We start from the raw sequence: 21,644 nt of genomic DNA on the forward strand, positions 1-21,644 counted from the left end.
ACTACTTGATATTGCCCAGGAAACCTTAAAGCAATGAAGTATTAAAATATAACAGCCTGTCTCTTTTTTTTCTCTGGGTAGGTGAATGTATGTGTGTTTGACTGTGTGTTTATACAAATAGAATAAACAATTTATGACTAAGCATGCTTTTGTTTACTTGAGAAAAAAGGACAGGCGTCAGGTTTCACCTGAAACGAAATGTGTCCAGATGTATTTCAGGTTAATGATTTTAAATGCCTTTTCGTGGATTAAAAATTACACATTGAGATTGCATAAAGCTGTAACAAGATCAACACAACTGTGATCTGTCATTGACCCCGTTAAGTAGCTTGCGCGCGAAAATCATGCCCTGGTGACGTAAAGGGGGCGGGGTAAACTTGTGTCAATCTGTTTTCATAAAGGTAGCAAAAAAGACACCACAGAAGCGGAAGTGGCGGCCGTCCCGTAACATTACGAGTATGAAATAATGTAAAATTCGCTTCCATTAGCAGAAACTTTATTATTGAGCCACGAGATTCCTGCTAATAACTATAGCGAAAAATGATCATCATAATGAATTAAAAAAAAATCTTATAAGATGATGAAGTGCATCATAGTAGATAGACGATTTGGCAAACTTACCATCCATTAAAACCAAATCATCCCATATACAATGCTTATGAATTTTCTTTCACTTTAGTATGTACAAAGTGTAAATGAAGGTGATAGGTCAGAATGATTTTGAAAAATATCTCATTGTGATTATTTTGACCCTTTGCTTATTTTGGCCCTTTGCAAATTTAATATGAATTGCAGTATGGAAATGAATGGCCATTTTTATGACAATCCCTTGTTTTAAACAAATGAAAAATAGAAAGTAAGAGTATGTTTTGTTTTTTTTAAATGACACTTGAATGTTTGTACAATGACCAGAGCATAATATCTCTGGATACGTCTTGATATCTATATTCTCTACTGTATGGAAAATGTATTTTGACCCACATTTCAGATTAAAGTAACATTGCACCTTCTGCATTTTAAAAAATGGTTCTAGGTCATATTTGAATTTGACTGAAATTCTGATGACATTCAGAAGCATCAGTTATGATTGTTTTCACAGTTATTATTTCTTCCATTAATGCAATATTTCGTAGTTATCAAGATATGCGATTTGTTGCAATTCATGTTTAACAATGCTATTAATCAATACGATTTTTTTTCAATAGACTAACAGCACAATCAAATATACAACGTTTACGCAAATAGTAGCTAAAGATTGAATAACTGCACATGTATGTAAGTGTTTTATTCTGGAAAAACGCTATCCGGAAGACGTATGTTTTTTCTTTGGCTAACTTCCAGTTAGCACATACTCTAGACCCAAATAGCTAGCCAGCTAGCCGAAGGAGGCTAATATCTCCTTTTTACAAAAATGGGTCGACAATAAGGTTTCTTGCCAGTTGTTAACTCAGACATACCACTTGTGTTGACCATACGCCTTTCTATTACGTTCACGCCTCTGTTGCGCCGCGTTTCTAAGAAATAGAAGCGTTATTAAACAGCGAAATATACCGGCTGTAACAGAAAACTGGAGCAGGCTAACGGTTGCTATTAGCTTCGAGGCTACAGCAAGTAAGGCGACTGGCTAGGCAACCATTACTGTCGAAGAGGCTTCAGACCGCCGGCTACTTGACTTACTCAGTTGCCATAATAGGTAGGTTTTCTTCTTTCTCTTGTCTTAACAGATTGTGAACTTCTAGTTGACTCTAAGTTTTGGAAGATTTGACTTGTTTAGTTTGTTAACGTTTTTAATTAATCCAACAAACGTTGGTACTGCCCATCTTTGAAAGTTAACGTTAGCATGTTAGCTAGCTTATATCATAAATACTTGTCTCCGTACTTTCAGGACAGAGTCCCAGAATTCTCACACTGTACTGTGTTTTTCTAAACCAGACTTTAAAAGATAAAGCTGTTATTAAATATACTTTATAATAATGAGGATTTGAGCTGAAGGGGAGCTTTTAACAGTGTTTTAAACCCGTAAATATGGCTGACATTTTACTCCCGAAATAGGGACACTGATCTGTTGAGCCCGTCATATTCTGAGATCTGATTGGCTCTGGGGTAGATCAGTCAAACTTCCCCGTAAGATGATTGGTTTTTCCCGTTGCGTTGGAGCTTTCCCTGATAGTTTTTGCCAGCAGTTTGAGATAAAGTCACGAATTATCTACAGATCATTTTCTCTCACTCTCCACTGCACCGTTTTTCTATTTAGTAATAAGTAACTATCCGTTTGACTGTTATTAGTCTTTCAGTTGATGTATGTACTTAGCTAGGATGAGTGTGCAAGACTTTATAAAGTTTAGACGTGTGAAGGAATGTTTCCAACTACATTTCATGTTGACCATATCCATTTAACACTCTACTGAAACATTAAGGACAAATTAGTTTTTATTGTTATGATGAAAACATTTGTGCAACATTTTAAAGTAATTTGTTATTCTTCAGCCAATTTGTATTGTAACAAATTCTGTAAAAATCTCTTACTTAATTCAGCAGCAAGGTATACCAGACACCAGCATAAAACTGGTTGGACACAACAGATAGCTAAACATTGAGAACTGATATCTGTTTTGTCACGTTATTTGGCTGATGTTTTTGTGAACTGTGTTGGCATTAGTCGATGCCAGTGTTAAACCGATGCATCTGTGTATTCCTTGGAATTTCATTAGATTATAGATTATAATGAGCATGACAAAAAAAGAGTAGATAGTAACATATGCACTGTTAAATTGTCAAGACAAGGGGTGGGGGACATATAATGAAAATAAAGCAAAATTTAAAAGTAATTTTAAAAATTTTATATGTGTATTCTGTATTGGTGAGGAATCCAAATCTAAGTTCCTGAACTTGTACCTGGTCTGAAAGAAGTGGTATTAGCACATCCCTATCTAAATCATAACAAAACTGATCACAAGACATTAAACTCAGAGCGCAGACATACAAAGCTAGCGTTACAGCTATGAAAACACCCTCACTCGATTCTTCATCTGTAAAAAATCCTGATCTGGCACACCAAGGATATGGTCAATTTTAACTATGTAAAGGGCACAAACATGGCACACTTGCATATTACTGTAGGATTATCCATTACTACTACTTATAAAAATATTCATGTATTGTACAGTGAATTTTATGTTAAGTCTGATAACATTTTCTTAAACAATTTTATTTTTGTTGTAAACAGGAGGTAAAGAGAGATTAGTGGCCTATGAGGAAGCCACGTCGAAAAGGCCAGGTGGCAGCAGGGGGAGGTGGAGAAGATGTCAGGAAGTCAAATGGGACCGTTGGTGGGCGTGGGGGTACTCGCCAGCGATCCCCCTCCCCTTACAGCCTCAAAGCATCTCCAAGCAGAGAAACCCTGACTTACGCCCAGGCTCAGAAGGTAGTGGAGGTGGAGCTGGATGGCAGGCTCCACCGCATTTCTATTCTGGAGCCCTTGGAGGTCATCACTGAAGATGAAATGAAGGCTCAGGACATTAGTGAGTGTAATAGCAACAAGGAGAACAGTGAGCAGCCATCACCTCCCACTAGCAGTACCCAGACAGTCCGCAAACCATCCACACCCCGAGGCCGCAGGAGAGAGTCCAGATGTCCCCCCATTAAGTCGCCACCACCTTCAAAGAACCACTGTTCCAGTTCTCAATCCCAAACAACAGAAAAGTTGAACACATCACATCATCACCACATGAACCTTCCTGAACCTAAGTTTCATGTGCTGGAAACCTTCACACCTGTCAAGACAGAACCTCTTCCTACTGCTTATTATCGTTACATTGAGCAGCAGGCTGAGGAGCAGGAAGCTGTGGCAGAATATGATATGGATGAAGAGGATACCGCCTGGTTAGAAATGGTGAATTCTGGTCGGACATCAGAGGGTTACACAGCTGTCTCACAGGACACCTTTGAGCTTCTGGTGGACCGACTGGAGGAGGAGGCATACCGGGAAGCCCGAAGCCGAGCTCCTTCTCAGAGTATGATAGACGATGATGCCTTTTGCTGCGTGTGCCTGGATGATGAGTGCCTCAACAGCAATGTCATCCTTTTCTGTGACTCCTGCAACCTGGCTGTGCACCAGGAGTGTTATGGAGTGCCCTACATACCTGAGGGCCAGTGGCTGTGCCGCTGCTGCCTCCAGTCCCCTCAGAAACCCGTTGACTGTGTTTTATGTCCAAACCGTGGTGGCGCCTTCAAGCAGACGAGTGATGGCCGCTGGGCCCATGTGGTCTGTGCTATCTGGATCCCTGAAGTCTGCTTTGCCAATACAGTTTTTCTAGAACCAGTTGAAGGGGTCAATAACATTCCCCCAGCACGCTGGAAACTGACATGCTACCTGTGCAAGCAGAAGGGCCGTGGGGCATCGATACAGTGCCACAAGGCCAACTGTTACACTGCGTTTCATGTCACATGTGCTCAGCGTGCTGGATTGTTTATGAAGATAGACCCTGTGCGAGAAACGAACGTCAACGGGACCACATTTTCAGTGAAGAAGACAGCTTTCTGTGAGGCCCATTCACCACCAGGACAAGAGAGTAACTCAGATGAGGAGAGTGAAGGAAGAGTGGTGGGCAGCAGAGGAAGGGCGAGTAGAGGAAGGAGTGCCTACACACAAGGTCCTATAACACCCAAAAAAGGCAGAAAGTCTGAGGATGACCCAAAGACAGATAAAAAGAAAGGGAAAAAGGGCACAGAGTCCACAGCACAACATACCACTTCACCACAAGTGACAGTGCCTCAGATACCCACAAGCAGGTCAGTGTTCTTTTTATTTTAGTTTAAAATATGTTAGTTTCTTCTTTCTAACAAGCAATTTGTTTTCTGAAAGATATCTGCCATAAAATCTTTAGTACATCGAGTGAAACCCATCTTGTCCAGAATGTCAAACTTAATTTAGACATTATACATTTCTGGGTGGAAGATTGTGGATTTGCTGGCCAGATAAAATAAATCTTATTGGTTGCAGATGCCTGAGCTGATGTGAGTGAATGTTACAATACAAACCAACCTGCATATATCTCTGTTTCACAGGCTGAATACAATATGCAAAGGAATCATCCTCCAGAGGAAAAACCAGTTCATGCAAAGGCTGCACAGCTACTGGTTACTGAAGCGTCAGTCAAGGAATGGTGTGCCGCTGGTCCGGCGTTTGCACTCTAGCGTCCAGTCTCAAAGGAATACTGAACAGGTCAGGGCCGGAAACAGAACCACAGTCTTTGTAGTCTGTGATCATTTTTGTATTTGAAGAGTATTTTTTTGAGGGGTGGTATTTAGTGTAACAAAACAAAAAGCTTGAAATAATTTTCTTTGCTTTGTAGCCTGAGCTGGATGAGAAGGTTTCTGCTGCAAGAGAAGCACTGAGGTACTGGCAGAAGTTGCGACATGACCTGGAGAAAGCCCGGCTTCTGGTTGAACTCATACGTAAGAGGGAGAAACTGAAACGAGAGCAGGTAACACATATGCTTAAATGCATTATGACTAACGTTGTTTCGTATTTTTGCTTTTAAATGAAGTCTTTCAAAGTAAAAAATTTCAGTATAAATTAAATTTAACATGCTAAAAAGGCTCAACGATTTGGCCTTTTATTTATTTTCTTCTCTTAAGCTTTAAAAAAAAACTGTCAAATCATGTGTCTTAAGTCTTTATGGAAACGACTTCCCCCACTCCTGGTGACACAGTTTACAAATCCTCTGACATCTCCAGGTCAAAGTTCATCAAGCAGCTCTGGAGATGCAGTTGACCCCAATGTTGATGCTGCTTCGCTCCACCCTGGAGCAGCTACAGGAAAAAGACACGGCTCAGATCTTTGCAGAGCCAGTCAACGTCAAGGAGGTAAGACAGTTCACTAATACAACTCTGACTGTATGCACATTCATTATTTGGTTTTTAAACACTCTTTTAAAACATACAAATGCTACTAATGAGAAACATGAGACCCTCTCAACTAAGTCTCTGGGTTAATGTTCTCTTTAGTAAGCTGTTTATTTCAGTTTTATTTCTAAGAAATCTTCTTTTATCAAGAAACTGTTGAGAAAACATACATTTTGAGTTGTTTGATTTAGTTTAAATTTACATGTGGAAAAAAGAAGTTATTATTAAATTGAAGCAATTAAAGAAGGAAGCTTAAAAAGCAAATTGCTTACCTTAGATTTAGTCATTAGTGGTGCACGTGACAGTGATTTAAGCTTAATGACTTCTATTTTATGCAGAAGTCACAATTTGAACATTAGACCAGGGGTTCTCAAACTTTTGGGGGCTAGGGACCCCTTACAGGGCAGAACATTTTCCAAGGACCCCCACACATAACCCTGATAAAGATTAAACATATGTTAACTTCCATTTATACCCCTAAATGCTGTATTTTAAAGTCTCCAACCTAAATACCTGCTTTTGTCCAGTTGAGTGTGGTTTCATACTTTGTGCAATCCTTTGAGCTGCCAAATAAGAAGCCCTCTGTGCTTTTTCTGAGGATGTTGTCAGGTTCACCATAATTCATGTTTTCTGGTGGATGTATTCCTCACCCTTTCTTTAGAAAATATCTTTTGTCCTTAGACAATATATCTTCTGAAGTACTGTAAAATCAAGATAATAAATTTCACTTGAAGTCTGTTTCTTGGGTCTCCCAGTGGGACAGAAAATTTTTTACTGTCTCCATGTGGGCTAATTTTGATTGCGTTCAGCAAAATCCACTGCATCCAGTTTCAGCACAGCTTTGTAGCTCTCTAAGCACCATCTTGTTTTCACTGCTAAAAGTTTGCACTCTTGATAGCAACAGTATGATAGTTGTTCTCTTATTCTGCAGTGATTGTTGTTAAGTACAGACTCACAGCCCTAGAATTGCTCTATTGACTTATATTTAAAGGGATACTTCAACATTTTGGCAAATTCGTCCATTGGCATAATTCCTATAGTCTTAGTAATAGGTTCGTTACCTTTAGTTGTCAGTGCAAGCTATTTTTAGATCACCGTCGCGAGTTCGGACCTGCTGTGCCAACTCAATGTAAGCAGACGGTATTCCGGCTTTCCCTCATCAAACTCATCCAATACACAATCCAACAACTCCAAAATGCTCTCGTGGACAAGTTGTGACCTGCACATTTACCATGCTATGAAATAATAACGTATAATTATATAACATTACGACACATGAAGCAAATACTTGGAACTATTTCTTGAGTAAACCACTGGGCGGAGTGACACAATGCAGCAGCCATGTCTGGAGTGTAGTTCCGGTTTTGCATTTAGCTTTAAAACATCTCCGTCTCGTAATGTTCCATGATTATTTCATAGCGTGGTGAATGTACAGGTCACAACTTGTCCACAAGAGCATTTTGGAGTTGTTGGATTGTGTATTTGATTAGTTTGATGAGGGAAAGCCAGAATACCGTCTGCTTACATTGAGTTGGCACAGCAGGTCTAAACTCGGCAGTGGCAATCTAGAAACAGCTTGCACCGACAACTGAAGGTAACGAACCTATTACTAAGACTATAGGAATTATGCCAATGTACGAATTTGCCAAAATGTTGAAGTATCCCTTTAATTGAGGAGTTTTTTTTTTCAGTCAAGCCAGCACTCTACAAGGATTATTTACTTTAAATTATACCCTATTCTCTATAAATGCTGGATTTTGACCCTACAAAGGAATGAATCTGTAGTGAAGTGGTGCTGTAAACCTTGTCCATGTCAAATTCAGTTGCTCTATCAAACTTAACCCTGCACCTTCATCAAGTTATGTCCAATGTTTAATGTTCGCCACTGCACTTATGGTTATGACAGCTAATATCTCAGCACACATACTGATGTATAAACAGGATTTTATGTAAACCAGATGAAGTATTTTATGCCCATTTAAGCTTTAGAAGTCCTCCCACTGTGGGTCACCTCATGTGAGAAAATTTACATTTTTGGAACCAGGATGCAAAACGATTAGAGTTCCACTGAGTCAAAATGTACTTGCTTTCCCACGCTTCTCCAGACAGTTACACCTCTATTTTAGCTTTGTATTATACATGCAAGTTTACATCCTGATTTTTAAGTTTTGGAGTTCTGTCCTACTTTCAGGTCCCAGACTACCTGGAGTTCATCAGCCAGCCCATGGACTTTTCCACTATGCGTGCTAAGCTGGACAGTCATGCCTACCGCTCAGTGTCTGACCTGGAGAGAGATTTCAACCTGATGATTTCAAACTGCCTCCTCTACAACAGCAAGGACACAGTCTTCCACCGGGCGGCGCTGCGTCTTCGAGACTTAGGGGGGGCTATCCTGCGTCATGCCCAACGACAAGCTACAAACACAGGCCTGGACCTGGATACAGGCATGCATCTAGCTGAGTCACCGCAGAAAAGAGACTTTTACAGCTGCACCTGGGAGGATAGTAAGTCACAGTGTTGTTATGTAACAGGAAATGTAAACATACTCGTTGAGCACCTGAAGCTTTTGAGTTTGAGGAGGCTCTGACTTAATCAGGAGCTGTAAAATAGTTTTATTGACAGCACAGAATTAAGCATTATTTGGACATATTTGTGAGAAAGAAATTTGTGGGCTGTGTTTCAGATTCAGTGAAGAAGAAAACAGCAATAAACTTCCATTTGTTAGCACAACATGCATGCTAGCTTCACTGTTAACCCACCTACTATAAATGCAACATCCCTGTGTGTATATATTGAAGACCTGAACTGACATCATTGTCTTTTGGATGATTTGGAATTTCAAAAACGTTTAAAATGTTAAATTTCACTTTTTCAGAGTGGTTTTCTAGGGCAGCCTCATGTCATGGGCTAACTTCATTCTTTTCTCTCATGTCCAGTTGACAGTGTGCTGGACCCTGACAACCGGCTTCACATGACCGTTGAGGAACAACTGAAGGAGCTTTTAGAGAAGATGGACTATGTCACCTCCATGAGATGCAGCGGTGCACGAACTAAACGCATACGCCTGCTTCGTCGAGAGATCAACAGCATCCGCAGACAGGGACAAAACACCCGCCACAGCCTTCTCAATGGACATCTGAAAGATGAAGACGATGATGACGAGGATGATGATGATGGAGAGGAAGATGATGACAAAGAGACCAAGGCAGACAACGGCCTGTCATCTTCTGACAAAGGTGGGTGATAAAAGCACTGATTTTTCAGCAGTATGAAATTGCCAATGCATGAAGCTTTTAAGCCTCTTTTTTCAATGAGACCAGTTGTGAACATAAGCTAACGGAACATTGTCCTCAGGTAATTGAGCCAGGGTCCCCCCCACGCACCAACCCCAACCACCCCACTGTCTCCAGTCTAGTAAGTAGGGGCCCACAGAGTCTCGTTAGCCATGGCTGCCTCACAACTCCTCTCTCCCAGTGCACTCTATGTCTGCAACTCTTCTTTGCATCACTCATAGACTCACCACTCTTCATTGGCCACGTACAGTCATGCCATATCATCCCACTTCTGACTCCAGGCTAGTTCAGTCAGAAAGTCTCTGCTAGTTTAGAGGAGGGCAGCACAACACCTCAGATCTGTGTCAACGCGTTGTAAAATACTGCCATGCTACCATGCTGCGGGTGTTCAGTTGTGAGATCAAAGTTATCTACTCACTCGTCTTGATAAGGTCTTCCATATCTACAGAATACCTCACCTTCCTCTGGGCTGTGGTTAGAATGAAATGTAACTCATTGAAGTGACACCATTTTCCAGTGTGAACACAACACCACCACATCACACTACATACTAAATGGCCATTTATTTTCAGTAAACACAGGGAAATTAAATTATGTTTTTCTTTTCCTATTCCAGAAGATCTTAAATCCTCATCGCCTCCAACACTGGAACCAACAGGTCCAGCTCCGCCACCACGACAGGAGGACACACCTCTGGAGCCTCCCACCCTTAAGCCAATCACAGGGGAGCTGCAGCCCCCCAGCTGGCCCTGCAAACGCCTAAAGCTGGACGTAGACCTCTCAGAGAGCACCACAGAGAACAATAATTGCACTAAAGCTCAAGAGCGGCCAGCGTCACCGCCTCCTATTTTGCACAGCCAAGGACAGGTGGTGGCCAATGGCCTACAAGAGCTCAGTACCCCCCCAAAGCCCACCACTGGGGGGGTTGGACGTCGGACCTCTGTTCTGTTCAAGAAGGCAAAAAATGGAGCTAAGCTTTTTAGAGAGAGAGACAGTCCTTTGCTGAACGGAAAGGGACCCCAGAGTGACAACACAAGCAACACCCCTACAGCACCCAACTCCACAGAGAGTACCCCATCCTCAACACCCCTGTCCACTCCATCCAAGACCCCACAGAAAAGCCCCGGACCACCCGTTATCACCGAACATTGTAGCCCTAGCCGGGACACATGCTCAGATAATGAGCTTGAGAAGACCCCGAAACATGCACTGGAGAGTGGTGAGAACCTTTACTCTGTTACTAAAATTAGACTCTGTCTCTCAGGTTGAAACTTTAAAACTGTTATTGTGACAGAGGGCGTTCACTTTGACGAGATAATATAAAGATAGTGTTTCTCTAGGTATGCCATCTAATTGTATGATGTAATAGTTCAAGCTTCAGTTAGCTGACTGACCTTCATAGTGAAGCTGTTTCTCTTTCACTCATTTAGCTGCTGTGCCTCTTATTACCTTGTGACTCAGAACATTTACATGCACAGTCAAGTTTAGACATGGTTACAGCATGATTAGATCAGTTAATTGGGCTACCCACCTTGTCTTAGTATATAGGCACTGGAGGTTAGCTACTACTGGATCTCTTTTTGGCTAATTTTGCTAACAAGTTAGCAATCTGGTTGCGTGTCAGCTAATGAAGGTATGAGTCCTTTTCACGGTGCATTTCTGCAACAGCGTTGTAACAAAGCTCTGACATCATCACCTCTTGAGACATTCACAATGAATTTACAACACTGATAATAAGGGTCCCCATCCGTGTATTCACTGTGCATGACGGCATTGCGGCACCATGAGAGAGCATTAGGGCAGAATATATTGAACAAATGTCTGGGATTATTTTGACTCATGCAAATTTGATATAAATTGTTTTGAAGAGAATATAATTTTTAAATCATTTTTGTATTTAACCCTCTAAAACCAGCGTTGTCATAAACAAAAAGTGGATACATACTGTTCAAAGTCAAATAACTTTTGAACCATAAATCGTAGCCACTTGTGTTTTCCTCTGAAAGCACTCTGCTGTCAACCTTGCAAAACAGATGGATATGCCCGTTTCTGTGTTTCTCACTGGCGAATCCGTCTTGCAAAGCTCCTGTCCAAATTGTTTGGGCCCAGTTAGAATGTGACAGAACCAATAAGCTTGAGGGTCAGAGCAAAGAACAGCATTGAGTTGTTTTCTTTTCAAAACGATAAGTCATGTCCTGACATGTCTAAAGTCACCATGGTTCGCCGCGTTATGTAGTTCTCTATGGAGCTTACTCCTTCGGTAGGGGTGCGGGCACGCAGCTCGGTCGCGGCTGTGTCATGTGTTTTGTTGCTCTGATTGGCCCGTAAGGATGTGACAGACAGAATGTTCATTCAATCACCCTAAGGTTCTGCCCTTTCCCAAATGCTGTGTATAAGAGGTTTTCCAGATGGATGTGTGAAACAAATCCATCTGGCGTGCCAGGTTACTCTGCTGTGCCGTTCTAATGACACATTCCACACCAGTAACTCTAATATTTATTCTTTTTATCAATTTTTTGATCGTTCCTGCAGTAAGCGGCTAATGCTGTCGCCATATTGTCTGTTTGTATCCCAGAATGCATTGTGAGGGGCTGTGACTACCAGTAGAAGGCTGTTACATCGTCACATCATGCTTCGCCAAACAGCGCATGTGCACATACTTAGAAACTGGAGAAGAGAGTCTGATAAGCTCTTAATAAAGAAATAGACACAAAAAGGCTGTAATTTTTCCTGCAGACAGAAACTACTTAGAATAATGCCTCAAATTCCCCAAAACACAAGGGCTTTTTTTAATATATAAAGATGTGAGTATTTTGAAGACTTTTTTTCATAGAATGATTTTTTGAAGTCTTTGGTCCAAAACAGGTGGGAGAACAAGTTTGTGTAAAAAAACCCTTAGTCATTCATATTTACTGTGTATAATACAAAAAATCTTTTTAATTTCAGTTTTGTTTTTTGCTTTGTCTTAACAGTCCAATAACTTTTTAAAAACTTAAGTGACATGGTTGCAGCACATACTCTAAAGGATGAACTGAAAAAGAGTTTTCAGAGCTTAAGTGTGCACCACAGAGTTGATGTTTTCAAAGCTTTTTAGGACAGAAAGTCCAAGTGAGACCCAATGGTTGAAAAGTAGCATAGGACTCAGAAAAAAATTTATAAAACTGGTATTTTTTTAAGTTGAAGAAATAATGCACCTTCTTCGATTTAAAAAATTTCTGTATGCCATATTGCACTTTAATGTTATGCCTTATGATATAGTATGAGCTCCACAAACATACAAGCATCAGGGGGTTTAAATGTTATGCCTTGAAACAGCAGTGTGAATAAGCCAATGGAAGCCTCACTGCTCTGTGCATTTAATACACACTTTTTGGACAATGCGATGCACACTTTTCCTCTGGCTCAGTCCTTTTTAACTGGGGTGTCACAGCAAGTTGGTGCGCCTTGTGGCATTATCAGTAACACCTTCGAAATGCTTTATTTTCAATCGACAATTATATAGGGATCATCAATTATCCCAACATAAAAGAATCAGAATTGTCTCAAATGCTATTTTCCTGAAAGCACATCAGCATTGGTGTCAGGGATACGTCATTAAGCACTGCACAAGAATCATGCAGTCAATTTTTTTTGTTTGTTTGTTTTTTTGTAGTAAAGGAGTGTATCTTAAAGCGCTACACAGCCATTCCGTGAAAATTCTATTTATAATTGTGATGTTTGAAGCAGAAGCAGAAAATTTGATTTATGCTGTCACACTTCTATGCTAGTTGACTTCCGTGTCAAAAACTGTGGAATATGTTGGATTTTTGATGTATGCATGGATGGATAAATTGATTTCCAACTGCATTATTTGTTGTTAGACTGACTTGAAGAAATATGATTCGGTATGTCTTTACACTGACTATTTACATGTGTTTTAAAAGTCCAGTTTTAGTAGAACTAACCCAATAAGTCAGCGTTTTCTAACTGCATGTAAACATTGAATGTTTCAGAATATCAAACAAAACTGTCAAAAGTTTTGTCAAATAAGACTGCAAAGAGTATTGGGCTTTCAATAGTTCAGGCTAAATTCATCTAATGGCTGACAGCACTGATGCTACAATGCAGTCTTTTCATAATGGCAAATTTGTGTAGAGCATACTTAAGTCAGTCGTGGATTTGTCTGGTTTTAGTGTATGGTTAGCAGTTAAATATTCGATCAGTATTGTAATCTGTGATTGAGCTTAGCCCTGGTTTGCACAGTACCATCAAAAAATATACAAGGATTAAATAAAACACTTCATCTTATAGCAGTTACATAGCCTGTGTTTTTTTAATCAATTTAAAGATGTGTTCAGTACACAACTTTTTTTGGTTTTAGAGTTTTGTTTGATCATCTGGGAAGAAAAGACCTAATTTTAGCCACAAAAAATGCATAGCACACAGATGAAACTCTCTGTAAAGTGTTGTTTCTTAAGGAATATTATCACTTAACATCTCAAGCAATATGTTGAGTTTGCAACGACTTTTATCAACTAGTTTACAAGGTGCAACTGCCCAAGCATAAATAACAACTGTCGGACAGCAAAATATGTTACATAATGCTTTTCATTTTCCAATATCTCATTACAAATGATAAATTTAACCTCTTACTTCTTCCTGTGACAAATAAAGCTCCCTTCTGATTGTCCTTATCCAGTTTTAGAATGTGTTTATCAATTCAGGTCCTCTAAGCCTTTTCCTGATCTTTGTTGTCAGGAAACAAAACACACTGCCAGGTCACAGCTTAGTACTAGTTTTTACTGACCAGTTTATGTGATTTAAAAAAGGTCTTCTTGTCTTTTATTGTCATGCACAGTACACATTTGCACTGATTATTGCTGTAATGTACTGGGTTTTTTTGTTTTTGTTTTTAATTAGGAGAAAACTGAAGGTACCTGTGTGTCAATGCTCCTTTTTTCTGTCTGCTTTTCTACCTGGTCTTGCTATTCAACCCACATCTGATCTTTTCTGATCTTTTTCTTCCAGGACTGACCAACGGCTTCAACAAGCACAAAGACGGCAGGTCCGACTCTGAGTACAGCCCTTGTCCAGTCCTTCAGAAAGAGATGTAAGACATGTAGTATACCTCTGTAACAATTTTAGAACTTTGAATTTAGATGCAATACAAATTAACTCACAATATCAATACATGTTTCAATACCACACCAACAAAATACTAGTGTCTGGGCACCCCAAACTTGTGAATTTAGTTGTTTTTCACTCCCTACATGCACATTAGAAAGGACAGTTCCAAAGTCTGACATACAGTTATTGTTAAACGATGGTCGATAATGAACAAAGTTTTCCCCAGAAAAGTATATCCAGTAAATTATCATTAATGATCAAGCAGAAATGTGTTCAGTGATTCTGCTTGCTGTATTTTCCATTTTTTTTAATTTATGACATTTCATTGGCATCAGTGTTCAAGCAGTAAAGCTCACAATCAACAGTCCTCAGGTTGAGTTGTTAAAAAAAAAAAAAAAAAAAAACTTTCAGGTGCCAGACGCTCTTTCTCTACGCTGTCTGTTTGAAGCAGAATTTAAATTGTATCTTCATATACAGTTGTATCTGAATGTTTGTTTGATGCCAAAGGGATTTTACAAAACTTATTTGCTGACCATTGAATGAGATCATTGAGCTGGGCCGAGACTGTGGCACATTGTAGAGCAGTGTTAATTTTAAAAGCTATTTTTAATTTCAGTCTTAGTCTTTTGATTACATGCCTTTTAGTTTTTCTCACATTTTAGTCATTTCTACCTTTTTTGGTTGTAGTCTAGTTTTAGTAGACAAAAACTCCAAAACATTTGAGTCTAGTTTTAGTCCATAAAAAGTCCTCACATTTTAGGCTTAACTTTTAGTCCAAGCATTCTTTCTCTTTCCTAAATCTGATACCAAATCATGCTAGTGTGTTCTGTGCATCCTGCTAAACCTGGGGTTCCTGCTTTCTACAGCTAGGAGGCAGAATGGCTACAGATGCACTGTATTTTGACAGATTTATCAACAGTGGAGAAGTACCATGGATTTTTAATGTCCAACGAAAACTATGTTACATTTTAGTCCAGTTTTAGTCACCTTGACGAAAACTAAACTTACTTTTTGTTACTTTTTGTCATCACAGATCTATCTTTGGCTAGCCTTAGTCCAGTTTTTGTCATGGAAAAAAAAGGCTGTAGATGAACATTTTTAGTCATAGTTTTAGTTGACGATATCAACACTGTTTTAGAGCAGAGATACATGCAGCAGGCAGAAAGGAGCTCAACTTTAGCATCTGTCAAACTAAATCTTCTTTAGTGCATAATTGTTTTGAAATGATCAGAAAGTAACACTTTACTCCTCTGTATCACCACTTTGGGGTCATTAGTGGCACTCCTTCCCTCTGTGTAGTCCAAAAGGTGTCATGTTTTTCAGAAATTGAACAGTATTTATAAGTCACTTGTCAATTACTTGTTAATAGTAATAATTTAAACATATTGACATTTCAACATGTGGTCTTATAGCACCTCACCACCCAAACGAAGCCTTGGAAAACCTGCTCTATCCAAAGTTCCTTTCCTGGACATAGTCAACGGAGACTCCGATTACACTGGTATGATTGTATTTTTATATGTGCTGTATTCAAGTTTATTGCTACCCTCTCGCTGTTCCCAGCAAACCAAAATTTGCTTTAAGTAACACCTGAATGTCAGTCTCCACACATGAATTGCCAGTATGTTTTCTTTATATCCATTAAATGATTAAACAAATGTTGTTTTTTAATTTCAGGCAATCATAGCCAAACATCTGAGGACGATAGAGAGCTGGAGCCGCTAGAACTGGTGTGGGCCAAATGTCGGGGATATCCCTCCTATCCTGCCCTGGTAATCTTCTATTCTACCTAATATACATGATATTCAAGCTTGTTTAAGGCTGTAAAAAACCATGCATTCTAGGGTGTTTATCATAACTTTCAATATGATACAACATTACATTAATTTTTTAAATTTAGTTTAGAGCCTTAGGCTCTTTAAATAACTTTACAATTGTGTTGTTTTAAGCCCAAATACATTTAATCATGATTTTACCGTCACTCCGATTTTTTTTATTAGTAAAAACCAGTTTATTTGTTGTTAAAAATAAACATTTTGGATGGTTCTGTTTTCACAAAGTAAACCCTGTTTAAAGCTAATGAGCAACAACATCTGATGTACAGTTACATGAACACAGTTTGTTTTTGGATAAAAGAGCCAGTTTGTTGTATTTTGAGAGTATTTTGTCTTGAATGTCACTGTTTGCATGCAGCATATGCTTCATCAGTCAAGCTTTTATTCTTTTTAAATATAATGCATCAAAAAGACTGAATTATTCCAGTGAAGGGAGTCGGTGTCTTGACCATCTGTTTCTTGCCTGCTGCTATTATCTAAATAATTATCACCATACGGTAGTGAGCCTTGATGGAAACTCTGACACAGATGGGCTGAAAAAAATATGCTGATAAAGCATTTCTTATAGATGATGACTTGGATAAATGTTTTCTTTGTCCTCAAATGGCACTGGATTCCTGTACATTGATTTAATACCCGTGCACAGATTGATTTCACATTTTGAGAATTTTAAGGTTTTTCACTCCCTAGGATCATTAAACATCAGCCTGTCTCTCTAGAAATGGAGCTAAATACCCATTTAGGCTGACTGTATGTTTGTCTCAAGGTCATCGACCCAGAGATGCCTGAAGAGGGCCTGCTGCACAACGGGGTTCCTATTCCTGTCCCACCCAAAGAAGTCCTCCTTCTGGGAGAGCAAAGGCAGGAGGAGATGAACGAGAGGCTCTACCTGGTGCTCTTCTTTGACAACAAGCGGACATGGTGAGTCAAACAGAGATGCTCAACTGTGATACAACACTATTGAGAAATATTAAACTACCAGCATTATGGCAACAGTTAAAATTAATTAGCTTGAATGAAAAAATAAAGCCCTCTATGTTTGCCAAAACACCAGTTAACATCGTCAAAATTTTCATTATTTTGATGCCTCGTGTCTTAAAACCATCCCAATTGTTTTTTAGATTGATGTTATCAAAGTACAGAAGCTTTTTTTTTCTTTTTAAAAACTTTTTTTATAAATAGTTTACAAAATTACATGCTATGAATGAACAAATCCGTGATCAGTCTATTTTACTTCCCCCAATAAATCGATCTGTTTGGATCTACAACGTGGTGTTATTATGTCCTTTAAATTGAAGACGCCTGCCTTTTGCATTTATATTTTAATATTTTTTTTCTGTAAAGAAAAAAGTCAGTTTTAAGACAAATCCACATGGACCAAATGTTACACAGTCACTTTAGTGAACATGCAGACAGATGAATAAAAATGCTTCAGACAAATAAAATGATTATTCCCAACTATATGCCCCCCCTTATTGGTAGTCACCCCAATGAATTGTCCCATGCCTGTATCAGACATTAAATGGTGGATGCCTCAAAACTTCCTCAAGCTTTATCGAACAAAATCAGAAGTCCTGCCCCCCCGACCCCCAACCACCACCCTCAAAAACAATCTTGGCAACCTGACTGCAAATCTGAAACACTCTGCCTGCAATTTAGGTGGAATTTTTTTTTTTTTTTTTTTTTTTTTACTTGGACCTCAAATAACCAAGGTGACTCAATCTTGTTTCCTCCAGATCTGAAACCTTGCAGAAATCAAAAATGTTCTCTCCTACTCAGACCTCGAAAAGTTATCCATGCTTTCATTTCTTCATGTCTCGACTATTGTAATTCACTTTATTCTGGTATCACCCAAAAATCTATTTCCTGTCTCCAACTCATCCAAAATTCAGCATCCAGACTTCTAACACCATGAGACAAGGCCCATCACCCCTATTTTCGCTTCCCTTCACTGGCTACCATCACTAGATTGATTTTAAACTTTGACTCATTACTTCTAAATCATTGCATGAACTCACTCCAACATAGAGCGCAGATTTACTAACACCCTATGAGCCTACCCGCTGCCTACCTTCCTCAGGTAGTAGCCTTCTTGTAGTTCTCACAGCTCACCTTGTCTCTAAAGGTGACAGTTTTCTGTGAGAGTACTGCAGTTATGAAACTCCTTAGCTGAGGAGTTGAAGTTAGCAAATTCAGTGCCCTTTTTTAAATCTCCACCAAACCTCCCTGTTCAGAAGGACCTTTTTATTGTGAATCTGTTTTCAGCTCACCTCTGCGTATTATGCACATTGTTTTCTTCTGTTATTAAGACCTCGTTACCAACTTAAAAGTTGTAAGAGTTGAATTTTATTTTTTGTCTTTTTAATCCACCTGTTTTTATCTCACTCTGTTTTTCAAGCCTTTTTTTAATGTTGTTTAAATCAGTGTGCATTTTATTTTATGATATAAAGTGCTTTGTAACAATTTGAAAGTGTGTTATGAAAATATAGTATTTATTTATTTGAGAAATGCGAATTCTTGGATTTTTTTATATCCAATATGCATGGACTCACATTATTGTGATATGAAATTCTAATATCCTAACGTCTCTAAACATGTTCTATTGTCCAGCCCAGGTATTTCTACATCAACTGAACATGTATTTAGTGATCTTAGTTCCTCCTCTTCAGAGGCTCTTACTGTCTCTCTCTGTGTCTTTGGTGCTGCAGGCAGTGGCTGCCACGGGACAAGGTGACGCCCTTGGGTGTTGATGACACAGCGGACAAGCTACGCATTATGGAGGGCCGCAAGTCCAGCATCCGCAAGTCAGTCCAGGTGGCGTACGACCGAGCCATGATCCACCAGAGCAGGGTCAGCCACAACCATGGCTTTGTGGCCTCCAACTACCTGTAGAGGGCGACAGTGAGCCCTGTGTGCACCCTCAGTCAGCCACTATGCATTTCTCCCTCGTCTTAAAGCAGCAGGTGTGCAGAATCGTGCTGCCAGCTGGATTTGTATTCACACTGTGGTCTGAGGAGGTTTGCCATGAGTCCAGGACTGTAGTTCTTTACCAAACCACTAGTGTGCGACGCACAGGGCCGTGCTGTCTGCCTCTGTGTTGTTTTTAATGTGGAGCTCCTATGAATGAAGTCACCTTTAGGTCCCATCTTGCTGAGGTCAGTAAGAATAAAATCAGGTGTCTGTGGAGGTTTCTGCTCCCTCCACTCAGATGTGTTGAAGGTTTGTGTCTGGATCAAATGTAAAAGAATTCCCCTTTATTTTGTATAATGCTACTGCCAAGGAATCAAACTGTCAGAAAAGAGATTTGACATATTTATATGAAACGCAGAAGACGTATGAATGGATCACTGCCATCTTTTATACAATAGCTTTTTACATTTTAATCTTTTACAAAGACACTTGTATATTATAAAGGCACACTTTGTGTACATATGTACGTGTATTATCAAACCCAATTTAATTTAATATTTTTGTTTTTAAATGCGTATTTCAATCAACCCACACAGGGCAAAGCGAGGCTGTGTATATTTGTGAACATGAAATAATTCCTGACTTGCTGCAACTTCTTAGCTTGTCTCAGATGTAATTTCATTGTGCTGTGTGTATGTGGGTGTGTACATTCAGAGCATACAACACAACGAGCCATTGTTCTTTATATTTGAATTCTCTTTTTGATACAGAGAGAAATAATTTATTTATGGAAGACAGAAGTGTAGAAATAAAGCTATATTGGTTTGAGTGGAGAATTAAATCTTATTTAAAACAGAGTGAGGTTTTAAAAACATGCAGCCAACATTTTAACAGACGACTTCATCGCGTTTGGTTTGATTTTCATGATTTTAGTCCAAACCGACCACCAGAATTCACTGTTGACCCCCCAGAAGATTCTATTTATTGTCCAGAGCCCCGTTGTATCAAATGGAAATATACACCTTTATAAGCTTGTACTACCTGCATATTTTACCTGCTCACCAAATATTTTGTCTGAACCAGTATTTCCACATTTTGGGAAATAAATGCTCTATTAAAAACCTTTTGGGATACTTACCTGCATTTTCGTCTTTTTTCTCTTTTTTTTTTAATTGGATCTTAAAAAGCAGAAGTTTTTACTGTTCAGTAGGATTTAGGGTTAGTGTAGTCACTCTGAAGGTAATTGTGGGGTTTCAGTGCTGAGACAGCGCCTCATTTCTTACTGGGTGTATCACCATGGCAACGTGTTGCACACATGACCTGCTATGAAGCAGGTTACGTGTGCTGCATAAATCAGCAGAGCTTATGAGGGCAGTGTTTCAAGATGAGTCAAAGTTTTAGACTTTCTCTGATTATATTTCATGAGAGATGTTCTCTGGTTTTTTACCAGCATCCAAAAACACAGACTGGCTGATGAAGTAAAGCATCAAAGTAAATTATAATTTATGAAAGTAAGCCTATGAGCTGATGTGGATTAGCCTTAATTCACACTTACACATAGTGATGCTCTTTGCCAAATATCCTTCCTGTTCTGTCCCCTTCAGCTGTGTTAATATTAAGTGTTACACGTTTGTGAAGTATTTTTTTCTGCTTGAAAACCAATTTTTCAAATGTTGAAAAAATCTTTTGTATAGAAAGACTCACACAGTGAAAAGCTTTAGTTGACATCATGCTATCTTTTTGTCACTCAGTGGAACAATGTCATGAAAGATGTCCTGGGAAAGTGGAACTCACCTTACTCACCTCTCTGATAATCATGTGGAAAAAGGATGTATGTGACTAGATCAGGGGAGTCAAACCTGAGGCCTGTGGGCCAAATCCAGCCGAGGGTACAGTTACACCCTGGCCACTAAATCATGTCATATTTTTATTATAACTGGCCCACCAGGTCTGCAGAATTCCTCCTGTATAAAAAAGTAAACTTACCCTTTTTGATTTAAAATGTCCTTGGTTAGTCATAAAAATTAGAACAAGTAAAGAGTAAAAACAATAAGATAAAAAGTGATGATGTTATGATATCAATACATGTGTGTTGGATCAGAAGCATTGGTGCAAGCATCCTGAGCTGAAGTGTGTCAAACTATAATTGGGCTCTGATGTTTGAATGATTTCTTTGTGGTAAACCACTTTCAACACTTTTTTTCTGTTCAGCCACATCTTTTTGCCACTTTTTATCCCATTTTGGTCCTTATCACCCATTTCTGCCACATATCTGACCATTATTGCCCAAATTTGAAACAAAAAATTCTTTATAATATTATAATTTTCCATCAAGGCTCACTACCGTATGGTGATAATTATAAAAATCCATTCATTTTCTCGCTTTTTTTTCTGTTTCAGCAGCATCTTTGCAACTTTTTTGGCTAATATTGCCACCTTTTGCCTGTTTTTGCAACTTTTTGTCTAATTTTGCCACTTTATGCCATTTTCCAACCTTTTTTTCAACTTTCTGCCCATTTTTTGCAGCTTTTATCCTGTATGTGTCCTTTTCCACCCATTTCAGTCACTTTTTAACCACTTTTGCCCTTTTCTA

At 39.1% G+C, this 21,644-nt stretch overlaps 1 protein-coding gene across 1 annotated transcript; it reads left to right on the forward strand.

Moving 5' to 3' along the window:
* Nucleotides 1-1,362: 1,362 nt before the first annotated feature.
* brpf3b (bromodomain and PHD finger containing, 3b) lies at nucleotides 1,363-20,184 on the forward strand. Its single transcript, XM_041799211.1, has 13 exons — nucleotides 1,363-1,693; nucleotides 3,227-4,791; nucleotides 5,068-5,224; nucleotides 5,355-5,486; nucleotides 5,740-5,868; nucleotides 8,099-8,411; nucleotides 8,844-9,143; nucleotides 9,817-10,419; nucleotides 14,208-14,289; nucleotides 15,719-15,807; nucleotides 15,984-16,078; nucleotides 16,908-17,062; nucleotides 18,850-20,184. The coding sequence occupies exons 2-13, from the start codon at nucleotides 3,251-3,253 to the stop codon at nucleotides 19,031-19,033; spliced, it is 3,780 nt and encodes a 1,259-aa protein (XP_041655145.1). The 5' UTR covers nucleotides 1,363-1,693; nucleotides 3,227-3,250; the 3' UTR covers nucleotides 19,034-20,184.
* Nucleotides 20,185-21,644: the final 1,460 nt, after the last annotated feature.

The sequence above is a fragment of the Cheilinus undulatus genome, linkage group 11 (genome assembly GCF_018320785.1).
Source record: "Cheilinus undulatus linkage group 11, ASM1832078v1, whole genome shotgun sequence".
Classification (NCBI taxonomy): domain Eukaryota; kingdom Metazoa; phylum Chordata; class Actinopteri; order Labriformes; family Labridae; genus Cheilinus; species Cheilinus undulatus.